Genomic DNA, 22,331 nt, shown 5'->3' with positions numbered 1-22,331 from the left:
ATGACAATGCACTACAGTTTACATCCACGTGGTGATACTGATAGACTGTACCTGCCCCGAAAATCAGGTGGCAGAGGATTATTACAAGTGAAGCAAACAGTTGAAGAAGAAAAACATGCACTGGCTGATTATTTAAAAGAAAGTCAAGAACATCTATTAATCGAAGTAAAGAACAAAAATCTACTGAAGGCCCAACAGACGAAACAAGAATACAGAAAAGATGTGATAAAATCAAGAATGGAGAGTTGGCAGAACAAAGCACTGCATGGCCAATTTCTGGAAAAAATAAAAGATAAAGTGGACAGTGAACAAACTTGGTTATGGTTAACAACAGGTACATTAAAGAAAGAAACAGAGTCACTAATCCTGGCTGCGCAAGAACAAGCTATCCGCACAAATGCCATTAAGGCCAAAATAGAAAAATCCTCTGATGATGCCAAATGCAGACTTTGCAAAGAAGCTGATGAAACTGTTGATCACATACTCAGCTGCTGTAAAAAAATCGCGCAGACTGATTATAAATTGCGGCACAATTCAGTAGCACAAATGATCCATTGGAATTTGTGCAAAAATTATAATATTAAAACAGCAACAAACTGGTGGGAACATCAGCCTGAAAAAGTCACCGAAAATCAGATGGTCAAGATCTTGTGGGATTTCCGTATACAAACCGACAAAATACTGGCGCATAATACACCAGACATCACACTGGTTGAGAAAAATAAGGTCACAATCATAGACATCGCAATACCAGGTGATAGCAGGGTCGCTGAGAAGGAACATGAAAAAATCGCAAGATACCAGGACTTAAAAATCGAAATTCAACGACTATGGCACAAACCAGCAGTGATAATTCCAGTGGTAATTGGCACACTGGGTGCTATTCCAAAAGCACTGGAATTACATTTAAAACAGTTAAAAATTGACAAAATCACCATCAGTCAAATGCAAAAAGCCGCACTGCTTGGATCTACACGCATATTACGAAAATACGTTACGACGTCCTAGGCCCCTGGGTGGGGCCCGACTAGTAACCAATGCCAAATCCGGCGAAACAACTGGCCGCTGTGATACAATTGTACAACAATAACAATAATAATAATAATCCTAGGCTCTGGATGGGGCCCGACTAGTAACCAATGCCAAATCCAGCGAAACAACTGGCCGCTGTGATACAATTGTATAATAATAATAATAATAATAATAATAATAATAATAATAATAATAATAATAATAATACTCCGCCATTGCCGGTCCCAAGCCCGGATGAGAAAGGAGGAAGGTTGGGATCAGGTTGGCATCTGGTCCCGTAAAAAACCCCCCGCCAACCCATACAATATGGTGAAAAAAACAAATAAGAATTCCATACCGCATCGGTCGTCGCGCGGGTTAACAAGGGCCGCGGCGGATGTTGGGGTCCCTGGACATCCGTCGACAAGTGGGCTACAAGTGGACCAGCCAACAAAACGACAAAAATATAGTGCAGATGAAAACCGTGCCATAATGGCCTGTTACTACAACTCAGAGCCAGAAAAAAGAGGCTATTTAAAGCGAATGTATGAATTATGGAAACAACAATATCCAGATTCAAATGTTAGTGAACAACGACTAGCAGATCAAAGGCGATTTATTATACGGAATAAAGTGTTTAGTGAAGTTGAACATGAGGAAATTCAGGCAAATTGCAAAACCCAAAAAACAATATCACAAGCGGAAATAACTGATATTCAAGACACAACTAAAGACATTATAGTAGAACTCCCAGAAGAAGCTCTTGGGAAGGAAATAACATCACCACCACTAGAACCAGTTATCACTGAACCAACTGATGAACTAACTCAAAAAGAATTGAAGGATAAGATCATGGAGCATTTTCTGCTTAATGAGGAAAGGCAACGTTTACCATCACTAAAAACTGTGCCGAAGAAAATTTTGGCCCCTATCATGAAAATGGTTAATGCAGTGTTTTCAACAATTGAACCGGGATCCATCTTGGAAACAAACCAGTTAATGTACAGCGCAGCTGTAATAGTCACTAATGAACTAGGCATCAAAATTAAAGTACCTAGTCATACAACAGAAAAAGCATCAAAGCCAAAGTGGAAAATCCGTTTAGAACAAAAAATAAAAAAATTAAGGGCAGATGCTAGTAACTTAAAGAACATGCATGAGCAACGGCTTAAAAACAACAAAATCATAGATCGGCTAATCAGGAGATATAGATTGGATACAAGAAACATCAATGAAGCTGTAGAGATTGTAAAACAGCAGATAACAGCAACAGCTAGAAAAATTGAAAGATATGAGGCACGAATCATCCAATATAAACAAAATCAGCAATTTCGATCAGACCAACGGCGTTTTTATCAAAGTCTTAATGTGAATGGTGACACCAAAAGTGAAAAACCAGAAAAACAGGCCACAGTTGAATTCTGGAAAGAATTGTGGGAAAATACAAAGGACTACAACAAGGAAGCAAAGTGGATACATGACTTTGAGAAAAGCATTGGCAACAAACAAATGCAAGTATTAGAAATAACAACTGAGATGGTCAAAAATCGAGTTAAAAAGGTAAAGAATTGGACATCACCTGGAAAGGACCAATTACATGGTTTCTGGCTCAAATATCTGACCAGTTTACATGCAATATTGGCCAGGCAACTGAATGAAATTTTACAAAAGGGCCAAATTGATGAATGGTTGACAACTGGAAAAACATACTTGATTCAGAAAGATCCAACTAAAGGAACAACACCTGAAAACTATAGACCAATAACATGCTTGCCAACAACCTTCAAATTACTCACAGGCATTATTGCAGATAACATGATGGATTATTTGGAAACAAACAACATCTTGCCAGTAGAGCAAAAAGGCAACAAAAGAAGAAGCAGGGGCACAAAAGATCAGCTTCTAATTGATAAAATGATATTAGAAAATTGTAAGAACAGAAAAACGAACTTGAATATGGTCTGGATTGATTACAAAAAGGCATTTGACTCACTGCCACATAGTTGGATCATAAAATGCTTAGAAACAACTGGCATTAGCAAAAATATTACATCCTTTACTGAAAAGGCAATGAAACAATGGAGAACTGAGTTGGCAGTAGGGAATGAGAGCTACGGAATGGTTAATATCAAGCAAGGAATTTTCCAGGGTGATTCACTTTCACCTCTTCTCTTCATCATCGCAATGATCCCACTATCAGTAATCTTAAAAAAAATGAAATTAGGCTACCAAACAGCCAAAAAAGCTGAAAAAATTTCGCATTTACTATATATGGATGATTTGAAACTCTATGGAAAGTCAGAAATAGAAATCCAATCATTGACAAATACAGTCCGAGTATTCAGCACCGATATTTCAATGCAGTTTGGCATGGAAAAATGCGCCACTGTATCCATAAAAAGGGGCAAAATCACTGCATCTGAGGGAATTGAAATGCCCAATGGCCAACTAATTAAATGCAAAGAAAATGAAGCCTACAAATACTTAGGCATTCTGCAGTTGGATAACATCAAGCATGGAGAAGTAAAAACTATTGTCAGACGAGAGTACACCAACAGAGTTAGGAAAATTTTGAAATCTAAATTGAATGGTGGAAATACAATCAAGGCCATAAATACCTGGGCAATACCAGTTATAAGATACACAGCTGGCATAGTTAACTGGACACAAACTGATTTGGACCTTTTGGACCGAAAAACCAGGAAACTAATGACAATGCACTACAGTTTACATCCACGTGGTGATACTAATAGACTGTACCTGCCCCGAAAATCAGGTGGCAGAGGATTATTACAAGTGAAGCAAACAGTTGAAGAAGAAAAACATGCACTGGCTGATTATTTAAAAGAAAGTCAAGAACATCTATTAATAGAAGTAAAGAACAAAAATCTACTGAAGGCCCAACAGACAAAACAAGAATACAGAAAAGATGTGATAAAATCAAGAATGGAGAGTTGGCAGAACAAAGCACTGCATGGTCAATTTCTGGAAAAAATAAAAGATAAAGTGGACAGGGAACAAACTTGGTTATGGTTAAAAACAGGTACATTAAAGAAAGAAACAGAGTCACTAATCCTGGCTGCGCAAGAACAAGCTATCCGCACAAATGCCATTAAGGCCAAAATCGAAAAATCCTCTGATGATGCCAAATGCAGACTTTGCAAAGAAGCTGATGAAACTGTTGATCACATACTCAGCTGCTGTAAAAAAATCGCGCAGACTGATTATAAATTGCGGCACAATTCAGTAGCACAAATGATCCATTGGAATTTGTGCAAAAATTATAATATTAAAACAGCAACAAACTGGTGGGAACATCAGCCTGAAAAAGTCACAGAAAATCAGATGGTCAAGATCTTGTGGGATTTCCGTATACAAACCGACAAAATACTGGCGCATAATACACCAGACATCACACTGGTTGAGAAAAATAAGGTCACAATCATAGACATCGCAATACCAGGTGATAGCAGGGTCGCCGGGAAGGAACATGAAAAAATCGCAAGATACCAGGACTTAAAAATCTAAATTCAACGACTATGGCACAAACCAGCAGTGGTAATTCCAGTGGTAATTGGCACACTGGGTGCTATTCCAAAAGCACTGGAATTACATTTAAAACAGTTAAAAATTGACAAAATCACCATCAGTCAAATGCAAAAAGCCGCACTGCTTGGATCTGCACGCATATTACGAAAATACGTTACGACATCCTAGGCCCCTGGGTGGGGCCCGACTAGTAACCAATGCCAAATCCGGCGAAACAACTGGCCGCTGTGATACAATTGTACAATAATAATAATAATAATAATAATAATAATAATAATAATAATAATAATAATAATAATAATAATAATAATACTGGCGCATAATACACCAGACACTGGTTGAGAAAAATAAGATTACAACCATAGACATTGCAATACCAGGTGATAGCAGGGTCGATGAGAAGGAATCTGAAAAAATCTCAAAATACCAGGACTTAAAAATCGAAATTCAACGACTATGGCACAAACCAGCAGTAGTAATTCCAGTGGTAATCGGCACACTGGGTGCTATTCCAAAAGCACTGGAATTACATTTAAAACAGTTAAAAATTGACAAAATCACCATCAGTCAAATTCAAAAAGCCGCACTGCTTGGATCTGCACACATATTATGAAAATATATTAAGACATCCTAGGCCCCCGGGTGGGGCCCGACTAGTAACCAATGCCAAATCCGGTGAAACAACTGGCCGCTGTGATACAATTGTATAATAACAATAACAACAACAACAACAATAATAATAATAATAATAATAATAATAATCTCAAGCCAACATGGCAATAGAAACCATCTACTATACATGGATGATTAAAACTGTATGCAAAAATCCCCACTGAACTTGAATCAATACTCAACACAGTTCAACTTTACAGCAGTGACATCAGAATGAACTTTGGACTTGAAAAATGTGATATATTACCCATGCAGTAAGGAAAAAAATGAAAAAATTGAAGGAGTAGAACTGGGAAATGGAAGCATCATGAAAGCATTAGCAAAGGATGACGGTTACAAATACCTAGGCATATTGGAAGCAGATAACATCTTGAATGGAAAAGTCAAAGAGTCAACACAAAAGGACCTCAAGAGGGTCTGTAAAATATTAAAATCAAAACTGAATGCTGGAAATATAATTAAGGTTAATACATGGGCAGTTCCAGTGATACACTACCTAGCTGCAATCATCAACTGGACTTTGGCTGAACTGGAAAATTTGGACCAGAAAATGTGCAAACTTTTGAATATGTACCATGCTTTAAATCCACAAAGTGACATCGACAAGTTGTACCTGCCAAGAAGAATAGAGGGCAGGGGGCTATTGCAAATCCATCAAACCATAGAGTCAGCCTCTGGCAAACCCTTGAATTGGACTATGGAATGTCAGGCTGCGTTCGAGAAATTAAAACAACTTTTTGCAGCTGAACCAGTTTTAAAACACCCAGACATGGATTCGCCATTTGTGGCAGTGTTGCTACAAGCAAATGCTGATGGAAAACTACAACCTTGCACCTACACTTCTTGAAAGCTAACTGAGACAGAGAGGCGATGGGCTATATGGGAAAAGGAGGCTTTTGCAGTCAGGTGGGCCTTAATGACATGGTGACATTTCTTGGAGGGAGTCAAACACCCATTTGAAGTGTGGACTGATCATAAAAATTTGGAGGCGTTAAAGACTCCCCAGAAATTGTCTCCCAAACAAATGAGATGGGCACAACATTTCAATAGGTTCAATTTCACTTTGAAGTATATCCCAGGAGGGAAAAACTTTATGGCTGATGCTTTGTCCCAGCTTCCTCAATATAACAGCTCAAAGCTTAGTGTGGTCCATCCAGTCATCCCGGCGAAAAGCCTCACTGCTCCAGTTGTTACCAGAAGCCAGAACAGTTCTGATTTGGAGGTCACAAAGGACCTCATTTCTAAACTCAAGGAGGGCCTTGAGTCTGATGAATGGTTTAACCAACATTTGGATGAGTGTACTATAAAAGATGGTCTAGCTTGGATTGGGGCTAAATTGTATGTTCCCGCGACCATTAGGAGTCTGATTCTTCAATGTGCCCACGATTCACGCATGGCTGGTCACTTTGATTTTATGAAAATCCTGCATCTCATTAAAAGATAGTTTTGGTGGCCCTCATTAAAGAAGGACATTGAGTCTTGTGTGGCCAGTTGCCCCACATGTGCTGCCACAAAACAACCACCGGGAAAACCCCAGGGTTTGCTCCAAGGAATGGCCCGTCCTGAGGCACCTTGGAAAGAAATATCTATTGACTTCATTGTTGAATTACCGGAGAGTCAAGGAAATACTGTAATTTGGGTCGTTACAGACTTGTTTTCCAAACAAGTTCATTTTATTCCTTGTTCCAAGATCCCATCAGCTAAATCCTTGGCTAAGTTGTTCATTGCACATGTATATCGTCTACATGGTGTGCCGGACCACATCATCTCTGATAGAGGGGTCCAATTTACCTCCTTATTTTGGAAGGATTTTTTGAAGTTGATAGGCTCCGCCCAGGGCCTAAGCTTCGACCACCATCCTCAAATTCATGGAGCTTGTGAAAGGACTAATTCCGTTTTGGAGCAGTACCTCTGATGTTTCATCAATTACCAGCAAGATAATTGGGTGGAGTTGTTGCCTCATGCTGAGGTAGCCTATAACAACTCAGTGCGCAGAAGCATGGGATTTACCGCGTTTAAAATAGTGTTTGGTCATGATTTTGTACCCATCCCCAAGGTGCTACGGGAAAAATCACAAGTTCTGTCCCTCTCCGAGTGGAGTGACCAACTCCCAAAAATCTGGCCCTTGGCGTACCGAGCGCTGGATGCGGCTCATCGGGTGCATAAGAAACAGGCAGATAAGAAGAGAATGAAGCCGAGGGACTATAAAGTTGGTGATCGAGTATATTTGTCTACCAAATTTCTCCAAACCTCACAGAAGTCTAAGAAACTGGGTCCCAAGTATGTTGGCCCGTTCCTGATTGTGAAGATCATAAACCCTGTGTCGGTACGTCTGGAGTTGCCTAAGTATCTAAACCGTGTCTACCCAGTGTTTCATGTCAACCTTCTGAAACTGAAACACACTTCTCCGTTGCGTGTCCCTTTGGCAGCTCCACCTGCCCATCTTCTGATTGAGGGAGAACAACATTTTGAGATTAAAGAAATTTTGGACTCTAAAAAACAGAGAAACCACATTCAGTATCTTGTTTCATGGAAGCATTTTCCTCCCTCCCATACTGAATGGGTCGATAAGTCCCATGTGTGGGCTCCTCAGCTTCTACATAAATTCTATTCTGCCTACCCCGACAAGCCTTGACCTCGACTGAGTTTGTACTTTCTTCCCTTTTCCCCTTTCTCTTGTGTTATGTTGTTTGTCTATTTGTCTGTTTTCTTTTGTTTCTGCAGGAATGATGTCCTTTTCCTGAAGGAGGGCCGGATGTCAGCCTCTGTTTTGCTGCTTGCTTTTCGGCTGCCATTGAAACGGGAGGGTGGGCATGGTATTTAGGTGTGGGAAATATTCTGTACAGAAGAGACTGTAAGAAGGGAGTTGTTCTCACCATCTACTGCGCATGTAGTGGGGAGAGGAGTTTCCCGCCAAGGCCAACTGTCCGGCATACCAACCTGATGATGATTTTTGAAGATCTCTCCCACATGACACCTCTGGAGTAATTGGATTGGACTATGGGCTGGGGTTACCAAGGGGAGGGGAATGGGTATGCATTGATATCTATGCTTGCACACGCTTTTATCTCAGATCCAGCTTTGCTTAGCTTCTATTTACCTATAACCAGTAAAAGTACTCTTAATTCTGCAAAATGGAGTTGAATGATTATGTAAACCAAAGTACAGAAAAACTGCTGCAGGCTGTGAAAACAGAGAACATTATAAAAACAACCGAAACAAAGGCAGAATAAGGAAAGGGATTAATGAATAGGTAATTTGACTGACTACACATACCTATGTAACAGATATAAATTGTTATTATTGTAAGATCAAAAACACTCTATGAAAATGACTATGCCAGAAATGTTGCACTATGTCCAATGTTTTTAATGTTTATCTAATAAAAACCTTTTTAAAAAAGAAACAAAGAAACAAAGCAGAATACAAAGAAAAACAGTTGGATGACAGATTAAATGGATGGAAAACCAAAGCTCTGCATGGACAACACCTGAAAAACATTGACGCATCAAGGGAAGAAAGATTAAGAAATTAGAAAATAATTACAAAGCCGCATAAATAGATATAATATAAAATGTAAGATGTAAGATGTATTGTATATAAATTAGTACATATAAAGGGGGAAATGGTATAACGGAGATATACTGATGGGAAAATGTTGCAAAGATGACAATGGTGTTATAAAACTGGGGGGGGGGAAACCTTGTTCAATAAAAATTATTTTTTTTAAAAAGACAACTTGGCATGGGCATGGCTTATGAGAGAAACCATCAAGAAAGAAACAGAAGGTTTAATATTGGCTACGCAAGAACAAGCACTCATTGCAATTGCCTCTTTACCATATATAATTTTAGAAAATTATATATAATGCCATGAAAGCGAAAACACGAAAATCTACAGGCAATCCAAACTGTCAATTTGCAATGACAAAGTTGAAACTGTTTCACATTTAATATGTGAGTGCACCAAAATTGTGCAAACTGATTACAAAGCTAGACATGACCAAGTTGCTAAATTAATCCACTGGTCATTATGTAAAAATATGATTTACCTGTATCCAGAAAGTCATGGGAACATAAAGTGGAAAAAGTTATCGAAAATGAGAAGGTGAAGATCTTGTGGGACTTTCGAATACAGACAAATCATCATTTGGAACACAACGCAACAGCTACCACAACTGTCAAAAACTGAAGCGTACAATTTATTGATATTGGTGTACCAGGAGATGCCAGAGTCAAAGAAAAAGAACTGGAAAAAATATCACGACCTGGCCATTGAGTATGTGTTTAACAGCATCTCCTTTGGTGTTTGACAGGGCACAATAATGCATATTTCAACAATTATTCAAATCAAATAATGGGTGGCTTGCATTGCTGGGATATTTCAAATGTTATTGGGAATGCAAGTCTTTCACATAAAAAGCACTGCGCTGGATCAGATCAACACTGACAGTTCAGCTGTTTTTCTCTGACCAATCAGATGCTATGGAAAAACCCAAAAGAGGGTGTGTGCCCAATCACCTAACTAGTAACCAATAATACTATCCTTCAAAGATTGTTTAAATATATTTACATAAATATATGTAAATATATTTATTATATTGTCTTCATTTCATGTGCCAGGCAAACCCCTTTAATTATTCAAAAAATTACATAGTTATCTTTAGGAACTTCCTTTAATATCTCCTGAACTTCCTGGGTTGGGGATAATGGAGGAAGAACAATCTCTCATTACAATTGCCTCTTTACCACATATAATTTTAGAAAAAGTAATGTCTCTCAATTACCTTTTCCTTTAAACTAAAATCTGTCAAACATACTAATTTTTTTAGTTTGGCAAGCTGATGATCATTTGGCAAGACATTTTCCAGCTTTGTGGTTCCCTCTTTGAAATACATTTTTTTTAAAATTAGGGGGGGAGGAAGATATTGAAAAAAAATGCTCTCAGGAAAAGCAAGAGATACATCCTATAGTCTTGAATTCCTATGCACAAAAGTTTCCCTTTTAAAAGACCTTTGAGATTGGAGGCACGTAAATTCTGTCTTTTGCCTGAATTACTTCCCACCACAAAGGATTTTCCTAGGGAAGCTCTGGAACATGAGTGGCCCACTTGCATTTTTAAAGGATCCTAGGGGAGAGAGCATGATCTAAGTGCATAGCCTGGTTGTTGCACTATGTTATTATGCAACTGGGGGTTCAGTTGAATGACCTCTCTGATTGCTTTCCAAGTCAGTGATTCTTGACTTTGCAATTTCTGTGAATGGCTTTTCTTGGAATTGAAAATATGCTGGCAGCATTCTCAGTAGGGAGATTAGCTGATAGCTTTTTGTAGTTGGCTAAAGAAATAACCAATGACTGCTCAGGATAACAGCATGCCTTCTGTTTCCCTGTCATGGTTAGAGATTCCACAGGTGTGAACATGTATGCAAACAGCAGAAAATGTAGAGTTCTAGAGCTGTGAAACTACTAGCTTTTCTCCTGGAAATATGATTTGCAGATGCTGATTTGGATATCTGCTGGGATGTTCAATACTCAGTTTACATTCCTTCCTATAATATAATATAATATAATATAATATAATAATATAATATAATATAATATAATAATATAATATAATAATATAATATAATATAATATAATATAATATAATATAATATAATATAATATAATATAATATAATATAATATAATATAATATAATATAATATAATATAATATAATATAATATAATATAATATAATATAATATAATATAATATAATATAATATAATATAATATAATATAATATAATATAATAAATATAATATAATATAATATAATATAATATAATATAATATAATATAATATAATATAATATAATATAATATAATATAATATAATTAATATAATATAATATAATATAATTAATATAATATAATATAATATAATATAATATAATATAATTAATATAATATAATTAATATAATATAATAATATAATATAATAATATAATATAATAATATAATTAATATAATATAAATATCAATGTATAGAAAGTAGGAATTCATGTTCTGTCATACTTTTCAATTTGCAGAAAACATTGCAAAATACATATGCAACACAGTAGCAATACACATCAATAAAAATGATATTTGCAGCTGTACAGCTCATTCTTTTAAAAACAGTAGACAATATTGTCCCTTGCTTGGTAGTTTGCTGAGAACTGATAACTGGCCATTGTGAAGGTAGAAAACTGGAAATCATTACAAGAAATCATTGTTTAAACTGAACGCAATAACACACAATACAAAAAGATCACACCATAAGTCTATTAAATGGGATGCCCATTCCCCACTTTTTTATGTGTACAGCTTTCCTAGATTAGAACACTTATTGATCAAATCTCCTGTTCTGTAAAGGCATATACAGCTGCGCACACACAAAACAAAACCGCTCTTCATCACAGAAACAGAGCAGGGAACATGAAACATCCAAGAAAAGGTCTTGTGTTTTATTATTCTATACCCCTTTCCAACCTTGGAAATTTTAAAATGTGGATTTCAATTCCCAGAATTCTCCAGCTTGCCACATTGAGGAATTCAGGGAAATGACGTCTACACTTCTTAAAGTTCCCACAATTGGCAAATTCTGCTATACACAATATTCAATGACTGAAGATGGCTTTGGTTGACTAAAATTGAGCAATGTTTACTCATTCTCCTAAATTAGATTAAATGGGAAATGAGAATCCCATGATTTTCACTATACAGTTAGTTCACTGCTAATTTTAGCAAGACAACTCATTGGCAACTTATACAGCACTCCTGGGTTTGAGTATGCTTTGTTTAGGACAATTATAATATAAAATAATTATAGGTTAAATATTTAAGTTTAGCTGTCATGTAAAAGGGGATTTCACACAAAGTGACAGAAAAACTTCTGTACGCCTAAAATTGTGAATCTATTGTGAAGTATATCCACTATTAGGTAATAAAGCTAGCATAGACCTATAAAACCACTTGTTTCAACTATTAACTGGCTAAACAGCAAGATAATTAATAACACAAACTTCAAATGAGTAAGTAAAATATACAGGGACACTTTCTTCTAAAATAAATATATAAATTACTGAAAGGTAAAGTCATAATAGTTGCCTTGGCAATCAATTGATGTAAATTTTGCAGATCAGTTATGTATGGATTTAACATAATCTTACATTGTTGTGCAAATCTAAAGAAAAAAATAATATATTGACTAAGTTCAAGCTGATTGATTGCTTGAAATGAGAAGCTTAGAAATAGGGCTTTCTGATTGGTTTAATTCAACTGAATAGATTTATAACAGCCTGTAAGAATAACTTTAGAAGGATAGATAAATTAATCTTGAAACATGAATGGCATGATCACCACTTTCAACTATAGAAAAACTGTCTCATAGATGAAGCAAATTTATTTTAATTTTTTTCTAAAGAATCACCCAAATAATGGGTTTAATCCAAAAGAAAGGAGATTTTCACTAAATATTAGGAAACCTTCCCAATGGTATAATCCAGTGATGGTGAACCTTTTTTGGCTCACGTGCCAAAAGCGGAGGGAGCACAGGGGGGTCGTGCATGGGTGTGCTACACCCATAATGCTATGCACATGACCCCAGCATGCATGCGTGCATGACCACCACTCCCCCCCCCTTTTTGGCATGTTTTTTTCACCTTCCCCAGGAGCTTAGGGAGTGAGAAAACAGCCCCCCCACACACACACCCCGGAGGCCCTCCAGAGACTCCAGGAGCTTCCCTGAAGCCTCTGGAGCTTGAAAAATTGGCCCTATGGGCAAACCAGAAGTTTTGGAATGTACATCCGGTTTGCTCGTAGGGCCAGTTTTAGCCCTCCGGAGCCTTCAGGGGCTTTCAGGAGGCTTCTCTCCTCTGAAAAATGGCCTCAAAAGAAGGCCAAAGTCAGCTGACCAGCATGTGCATGCTCACTGGCCAACTGACAGGGCAACGCCTCGCATGCCCTGACAAATGGCTCCGCGTGCCACCTGTAGCATGCATGCCTTAAGTTTGCCATCATGAGTATAATCTGTTCTACAATGAAATGAATGTGGCATTAGGCTGATTTGCAGAAAAAGCAGAACACAAGGAACCACAGAAACACTAGTGTTATTGTTAAAATGCATTAGTGCTAGAAAATATACGTAAGTAGCATGCATAATTTATGTTCTGTATTAAGGATTGCTTAGGTTAATTTTGTTAGTTTAACATGCAATAGAGAGCCATAGTACAGTAGAGTAGTTAAAGGTTCTAGGCTACACTTACCTACAAAGTTTCACTGTATGATTTCAGACTCTCTCTCTTTCCCAGATGACCCTATACTGTATTACTGATTTGGGGGGATAGAATTGGAGGAAATACTGCAGTGTATACTACCTTGAGATCTCAGTGGAAAGGTGGGCTATAAATTTCACTAAGAATTCTTAAGACTGATTATCTTAATATACATCTGGAGTGATGCTACGTAAACTGAAATGTAGTAAAAGAGTTCTATGATAAAATATTATACAATTATCATTTTAAGGTTATTATACTGTTCTCCCCTTAATATTTTATAATCTGGAGATAAGAGGATGCTTCCTTGTTTTCATATTTTATTATGCAATATAGAGTAATCCAAGTTATGTCACCAAATATATTTACAAAGAACTATTTGCTTCATGTAATAGTCTATGAGCAGCTGTCACAGCTGAATAGAACCTCATGAAATACTCAGGTGTTGATTGATGCTATCCAAATCATTGCATACTGAAGGTTTACATCCCTACTTGAGTGAAACATCTGTTCCCAAGCAGGTTTATGTATAACAGCTGAAAAAAAATCTGAGAGCAACTGAAAATGTATAGCATATCTTTTTGGAAGAATGAGGAAGTCTGTTTACGCAGAAATTGAAGCTAGATTAACCATAGCATTATAATATACAGTTACAAAAGAATAACAACATTCAGGCATCTGTCAGTTCAGTATCCCACACACAGAAACAAAGCTTTCCAAGGCTACTAAGTTTGCCTGAGGTAACACTGTTCATCTCTGTGAAGTGCTCAGCATCACGTCAGAGATCTCCAGCAACTCCAGTAGCTCATGGAGAAGCTGCAAAAGTAACACAACACAATATAGCAGCTTTATTTCATTCTTTAGAAGGAGAAGGAAGGTTGTGCCTTGAGCAAGACATCTTTGAACTGTGCTTCACTTGAGATATCATTAAAACGTGCCTTCCAAACCTGAATAATCCTAAGGCAAGGGTGTCAAACTGATGACCCACGGGCCTGATACGTCACATGTAGGTCACACCCATCCCAGTTCTGTGAAAGGAAAAACGTTGTGATATGTACCGTGACTGCAACGTGACGTAGCACGTGACGTAGCAACGTGTCCTAATGGAAACATCAACATTCTGTCTTGACAATAATTTGCTAAAAAATACACATTAGAGTTACTTTGTTCTTCACAAAAATTGCTTATGTGACGAATCATCGTTGTCTCTGCAAAGTCATCAACATTATCATCTCAAAGTCTCAAAAGTTGGTTGAAAATGCTCCTAACTATTCTGTGCACTATTGAGTTACCCAGAATTGTTGAACATCAACACACATGATGATTAGGTTATGGAATTTGTGGAGTGAAGAAAACACAACCAATATGTATATTTTCCCTTCTTCCAGACCTAGAATTTTTGAATAGGCATGACTATGTGAATGCCCATGAGGAAAGTATTTATGAAGAAAGTGGCAATATCCATATGCTGTATATACTCATGAATAACCAAGAATTTTAGGTGCCTATATGCACCCCAAAATTGTGTTTGGCTTATGCAAGGATGGACTTATCTACTGCAGGGACGTGCAGTCACTAGAGGCAGGGGAGGCGGGGCCTCACCAGTCTCCTGAGGGAAAGGAAAGAATTTTAAAGATTTTTTTTAAATAATTAAAGCCAGGGTAGTTGCTACCAGATTCCAAGTCACAGTGGCTTGGTGTCTGCTCAGTGTTACCTATAAGAGGAGGCCAGAGAACTCGGGACCTCCTTTGCATAAGGAATTTTTTGCCTTTTAAAAGTTAAGAAAGGGTTAAAAAGCAAAAAAAATTGTATGCAAAGGAGGCACTGATTCTCCCGCCTCCTGATCTGGGAGCAGCGAATCATGCCTGTGCAAGGACACTTGAGTGACTGCGCAATCTAGCAGTTTCCATTGAGGGTGATTCTGGAGAGGTTGCTCTGGGCCGCCAGCCGCCGTTTCTTCAGCAGCAATTTCTTCTCTGCCCGGCATTTTCTAATGGGCGGCTTGGTGCCTTTGCTGCAGACCCGGGTCTTGGCCGCTCCTGCGATGCAAAGTGCCCCACCGGGCACTTTGCATCGCGGGAGCCATCAAGCGCCGACATTCCCGCTGCCCCGGCCTGCAACCAGCCCAGCACCGAGCAGGGAGGAGGAGGAGGAGGAGGAGGAGGAGGAGGAGGAGGAGAGTGGTGAGTCCTTGTGCCGACCCCCCTCCCCAGCCAGCCAGCCCACCCACCTCCTGCCCGACTTGCTCCCCGCCTGGCCGGCCAGCCAGCACAAAAATTCACCGCTCTTCTCCTCCTCGCCCTCCTCCTTGTCCTTCCCGCTCGGTGCTGGACTGGCTGCAGGCCGGGGCAGCAGGATTGTTCGTCAGAGGAGGTGGGGGGGCGAGGCGGCAGAACATGGCAGCGGCAAGAAGCAACACCCCTGCCGCTGTGTCCGACAGGCGTCTCGCCTTTATGTCCGCCATAACGGCCGGGGACATTGCTTCTCGCCGCTGCTGAGCTCTTGCCTCACCAACTATAACCCTCACCGCACATCACTGATCTACTGTATATGGTAGTATCTTTTAAAGCACCTGTACATCACATATATACTTGTGGATAAACCTATTCATGGATAATCTGACCTGAATTATTATCAAAATACTATGAAAAATATGTAATCCATGTTTTATCCACAGATGACCCAACTGGGAATATTAAAATGTGACTTTTTTCTAGAATAGGCTTATTTGTGGATGGCATATTTTCATAGTATTTTGGTTAAAAACTCAAGGCTTGGCTTATCTCTGATAAGTATATTTATTTATTTTATTTATTTATTATTAAGTTTATATTGCCGCCTATTCACCCATGGTGACTCAAGGAAGCTTACAGAATATAAAAACCCCATCTAAAAACAGTAAAACTAATTTAAAAATGTAATAAAACCACCCACCCCCCACCTCCAACCCCCACAACAGCCAATCACATGAGCCATTTAATGGGCTCCATCCCACTCTGGGTTCCCCAGGCCCACTGGCAGAACCAGCATCCCCATGGTTACATGACAAAATTTGGATGCTTGGCAAGTGTACCTATTTATAATGGTTGCATTGTCCTGAGGTCACATGATCATCTTTTACAACTTTCTGACAAGCAAAGTCAATGGGGAAGCCAGATTCACTTAACAACTATGGCCAAAAACATCATAAAATGGAGCATTTGATTAATTACCATTTATAAAGCTAATCCGTTCCAAAACTCTGAGCAATTTGGAAAAGACAGTTCTGTATGTTACCCAGACTCCTGCTTAAGAACATTTGCATATAACTGCAACTTAAACAGTTTTTATGAATATTAAATTATCCTACTTATACAAAGTAAAAGAGATTATTTCAAATAATACAGATAACATCTGTTCTTTCTATTGGTAACAAATGGTAAGTTCCAGTAATTTTCTAGTGGTGTTCAAAAATATCTCAGATGCTTCATGTAACTGATATTGCAAATCTTATTTGCATTGTCACCATTCCTATTTATTTTCTCTCTTTCTTTTTTTTTTTAAATAATAGCTAATGTGCTGGAAGGAGACTTAATGGAGCAGGACGTGGAAAGCCCTGTTACAATTCATCCACCCAAGTTGCCCAAACAGGCCAGAGAAGATCTGCCAAAGCATTTAAGCAAAGAGGATGCCAAAAGAAAAATCCAGAGGTATGTTAGGAAAGATGGAAAATGCAACGTCCACCATGGAAACGTGAGAGAGACTTATCGCTATTTGACCGATATCTTCACTACCTTGGTCGACCTCAAGTGGAGATTCAACCTTTTTATATTTGTCTTGGTTTATACTGTGACTTGGTTGTTTTTTGGATTCATCTGGTGGCTAATTGCTTACATCCGAGGAGATATGGAGCACATAGGAGATAAGAAATGGACACCCTGCGTTAGCAACCTCAATGGATTTGTCTCAGCCTTTTTATTCTCTATAGAGACAGAAACTACAATTGGGTATGGTTATCGGGTTATCACAGACAAATGTCCTGAAGGAATTATCCTGCTTTTAGTTCAGTCTGTTTTAGGGTCTATTGTGAATGCTTTCATGGTTGGCTGCATGTTTGTAAAAATATCACAGCCCAAGAAGAGAGCAGAAACTCTGGTTTTTTCTACCAATGCTGTAATTTCTATGCGGGATGGAAAGCTGTGTTTGATGTTTCGAGTTGGGGATCTTAGAAATTCACACATTGTGGAAGCATCAATACGAGCCAAGCTGATCAAATCGAAACAGACAAAGGAGGGGGAATTTATACCTCTCAATCAAACAGATATCAATGTAGGTTATTATACTGGGGATGATCGACTGTTTTTGGTTTCACCACTGATCATCAGCCATGAAATAAACCAACAGAGTCCTTTCTGGGAGATTTCCAAAACTCAGTTGCCCAAAGAGGAATTAGAAATAGTTGTGATCCTAGAAGGAATGGTGGAAGCGACAGGTAACCATTTTTATTCTCATATTCTATATAAATTAACTTTCTTTTTTAAGAGGCATTGTATTGTAAAAAAAAAAGTTTAAATGTAAAACACTCGCCATTTATTTACATTCACCAGACGTTTAAGTATCCAAAATTGTCTAACATATATCCATGCAGTCTGATGGTGCAAAAGATGAATGGAATAAAATGGAGCAAAACAGAGATGTGCTGTGACATTGGGACAAATGGGGTAATAAGACAGATATTCATTGTGGTTATAGTTTTCCTATCATTGTTTAATATAAGTCTCCTATCACTGTCAAATGGAAATGCTTTACAGAACAAAGTTGGGACAAAAAAATGAGCTTCCCCAGTGTCAGTACATTTTAGAAACCTTCTGTTGTTATGTTTACTGATCCAGGAAAAAGAGATCAGATATATTTACTAGAAGCATAAGGCCCAAGAAAGATTTAATTGCCAACCCAAGACAATTTGACAGAAATTACATCATTGCTTTTAGTTTAATGTCTTCTCAAAGTCGTTTCACATGTTCACAAATTTTCCAGGCTTAACCAGGTGCTAATTTTTCTCTACCATAGTAGAACCCATGTAATCCTGAATTCAGTCCCCATTGTGTGAAAAGTGAAACACTTCAGACAGTTTTACATTGATTCCTTCATGAACCAATTGGATTATACTAATGGATAGCAGCTGCTTATTAGTGTTGGGCTACATAGACCAATGATCTGATTTAATAGAAGACAAATTTTATATACATATTGCTATGTAAGTCATTCTTGCACAGATGTGATCTCTATTTGTGTGATACCATTATCTCATCTGTATGGCTTGACATTTGGAGACAGAGCCAGAAAACAGATCACCCTATTCTCTCTGTTAGTTTCAGTTTAAGGGAGTCATTTATAAGATGGTCCTGGTGGCCTCTTGCCCTCCTCTGATGCAATAATCACATAAATCAGTGGAATGAAAGGCTATTGACATAACATTACTTTTAAACTACAAAATGCGATGTAACCATAAGCTCACATTGCTACAGCCAGAACATGCCAAGCTTCAAAGCAACGTAATGATAGGATTATTTTTTTTTGAGATTCACATCTGTCTCAGAAGTTCAGGTGAGCTGGTAATGGAATCTATGGATTGTGTCAGAGAAATGCCCATATCAGTAAACTAAAAATGAATAAAATGACCCTAATGATTGAGAGCTGTCAGTCTAGACATGCATCTAAAAGACAGAAGGCATGTGTGGAATTACTACAAACTGCCCTTTCCAATTAAAAACATTAATAGCTTTTGGAAATACAGAAGTGTATTTCATCAAAAATTCATAAAAAGGGAGCACAGGAAAATGATGGGAGTAATCTGGTGTATTTATAGTAAAAAGAAAAGCAGCTTCAAGCACCATAAATTAAGTTATCAAGAGAAGGCATATATAACCAGAAAATCAGCCTTGTTGAAAAGATGTGTTGTTTTAAAATTGCTGGCAGGAAATAAAAACTATTAAATATAATAAGGTCTACAGCAGAGAAATGGTGATGATTATGGTAAATGTGGTTTGAAAAGAATTATTTATTCCCTTAAATATTACAATATGAATTCCAGAACATTGGTTCACACTCATAGGCAAATATAGCAAAATAAATTACAAGATACTCTATATGCCTAGCCATAATTGCATTACTTATATTTAATTCGAATGTGCTATAGACTAGTATTAGTTCCTGAATAAGTACGATTCCAAATAAATTTCTGGCATGATACATCTAGCTGCAAATAAAACATCTCAAAATAGGATAGTATTTTCAGTAGTTTTTTTTTTTTTTTACATGATTGGCATAATTGGCATAATTAAGGAGCTCTTAAGGAACTCAGGCCCAGCAACAACCTCTGAAGTCTCTAAATTCTTTCTCAGCATCAAATATAAGAATCTGGAAGTGTAGAATTTTAAATATCAGTGTTGGAATTTGGAGCTAATCTCTATAATTTCCATCTACCAGCTGACTTCCCAAGCAATAAAGTATGTCATCATTCTATGAATGACAGTTTCAACCATCTAAAATTACAGGAGGTCACAGATTTAGTTCAGAAAATGTCATTACATTTTATTCACTAGCAGAGAATGAGTTTAGTTCTGTTTAAATGGAGCCAGTAGATTGATGTCGCTCTCACTAGAGAAAAACAGTCCCATTCTTGTCAGGCTTCCTGATTATTACATTGTGTAAGCCTTCCACAGTGCTGATTCTTCCCCAAGAGCAAAATAGAAGAAGTATTCTAAACAACCCTTTGTCCCTACAAAAGAAAGATGTTTACACATTGTAAAAGAACAAAATATCATAAAATCCTTACAAGATAAATTACTACTTTATAGATAATCCGTACAAATCTGTTTGTGATTTCATTTATGCTGCCAACAGATGAACAGTTCAAGTCCAGTGTTTGCAGAACCATTTCTGTTACATTTTTAAAAAATAAAGCACGCTTTAGCAGCTGCAGAAAATGTTCTGAAAAGCAGTAAACTGCATAGAAAATGCTATTTAGATATTTAATGAGGCTATCAAACAGATTACTATTTACAAAGATTTTTTGACTTCTAGTCTTGTGGATTGATTGTTTAGTCATATGCTGGCTACATTTAATTTTCAGACTCAATGGTATGCTTTAAAAATTCACAACATCTACATTCAAATTCCACCAATTGTACTTTAGGCTCAATTTAAATTCTGATTTATTTTGCTTTCACCATATGAAGGAACAGAAATGTGTGTGTGTGTGTGTGTCTGTGTGTGTGTCTGTGTGTATGTATGTATATATATATATATATATATATATATATATATATATATATATATATATATATGTATATATGTATATATGTATATATGTATATATGTATATATGTATATATGTATATATGTATATATGTATATATGTATATATGTATATATGTATATATGTATATATGTATATATGTATATATGTATATATGTATATATGTATATATGTATATATGTATATATGTATATATGTATATATGTATATATGTATATATGTATATATGTATATATGTATATATGTATATATGTATATATGTATATATGTATATATGTATATATGTATATATGTATATATGTATATATGCATATATGCATATATGCATATATGCATATATGCATATATGCATATATGCATATATGCATATATGCATATATGCATATATGCATATATGCATATATGCATATATGCATATATGCATATATGCATATATGCACATATGCACATATGCACATATGCACATATGCACATATGCACATATGCACATATGCATATATGCATATATGCATATATGCACATATGCACATATGCATATATGCATATATGCACATATGCATATATGCACATATGCATATATGCATATATGCATATATGCACATATGCACATATGCACATATGCATATATGCATATATGCATATATGCATATATGTATATATATGTGTGTGTGTGTGTATGTGTATGTATGTATATGTATATGCATATGCATATGTATATACATATACATAGGTTCACCGACAAAAGGGCGCCCAACAAAAGGGCGCCCGACAAAACCCCACTGACAAAACCGTGAGTTCTAAACCACGCCGACGAATGAGCGCTGAAACATGCCGACAACAGCATGCCGACATAAGCGCGCTCTAACCCTAACCCTAATCCTAATCCTAAACCTGACCCTGACCCTAACCCTAAACCTGACCCTGACTCTAACCCTTACCTTAACTTAAATTGCGCTTCTGTCGGCACGCTGTTGTCGGCGCGTTAATGACGTCGTGGTTTTCGCATCACGGTTTGTCGTGCGTGCATTTTTCGGGTCACGATATACATATACATATACATCATATACATATACATCATATACATATACATCATATACATATACATACACACACACACACACACACACACACACACACACACACATATGCTGGTCTTGTTGTATTCAGGTCTTTTCCGGTGTAAGATTGAGATTGTCTTGGCAACATTTCGGTGAGGTCTCACTTGTCATCTTCAGGCTGATGTTTTGGCCTTAAAGCATTATTTGGATTGCCGTCCCTCTACAAACTTTGGATTAATTCAATGTGTGGCTATATCATGATTGGTAGATTGGTGCTGATTGGTGCTGGCTGTGGGTCCGTTGTTGTTTCGTGTTGTAACGGCCTGGGTGGTGGGTGGGGCTCATTTGTTGACTAGGGCTAGTTTCCAGATGTCTGGTAGAGGGAAGGTATCATCATGATTATTCATGTTTTGGGGGTGTTTCTCTATTTTGATAGCTTCCATA

General features: G+C 37.3%; 1 protein-coding gene across 2 annotated transcripts in view; it reads left to right on the top strand.

The window, feature by feature from the left end:
• Nucleotides 1–22,331, top strand: part of KCNJ6 (potassium inwardly rectifying channel subfamily J member 6) — a 127,879-nt gene that overhangs the window by 79,323 nt on the left and 26,225 nt on the right. For both annotated transcript variants that reach the window (XM_087721659.1, XM_087721658.1), the window contains one exon: nt 17,080–18,000. In XM_087721659.1, coding sequence (XP_087577785.1) covers nt 17,103–18,000 — 898 coding nt within the window. In that variant the 5' untranslated portion in view covers nt 17,080–17,102. The remainder of the gene's footprint in view (nt 1–17,079; nt 18,001–22,331) is intronic.

Source organism: Thamnophis sirtalis, unplaced genomic scaffold (genome assembly GCF_051295495.1).
Source record: "Thamnophis sirtalis isolate CommonGarterSnake01/CBP01778 unplaced genomic scaffold, rThaSir2_p1.2 scaffold_8, whole genome shotgun sequence".
Taxonomy (NCBI): domain Eukaryota; kingdom Metazoa; phylum Chordata; class Lepidosauria; order Squamata; family Natricidae; genus Thamnophis; species Thamnophis sirtalis.
This window is presented reverse-complemented; position numbering and strand designations above follow the sequence as displayed.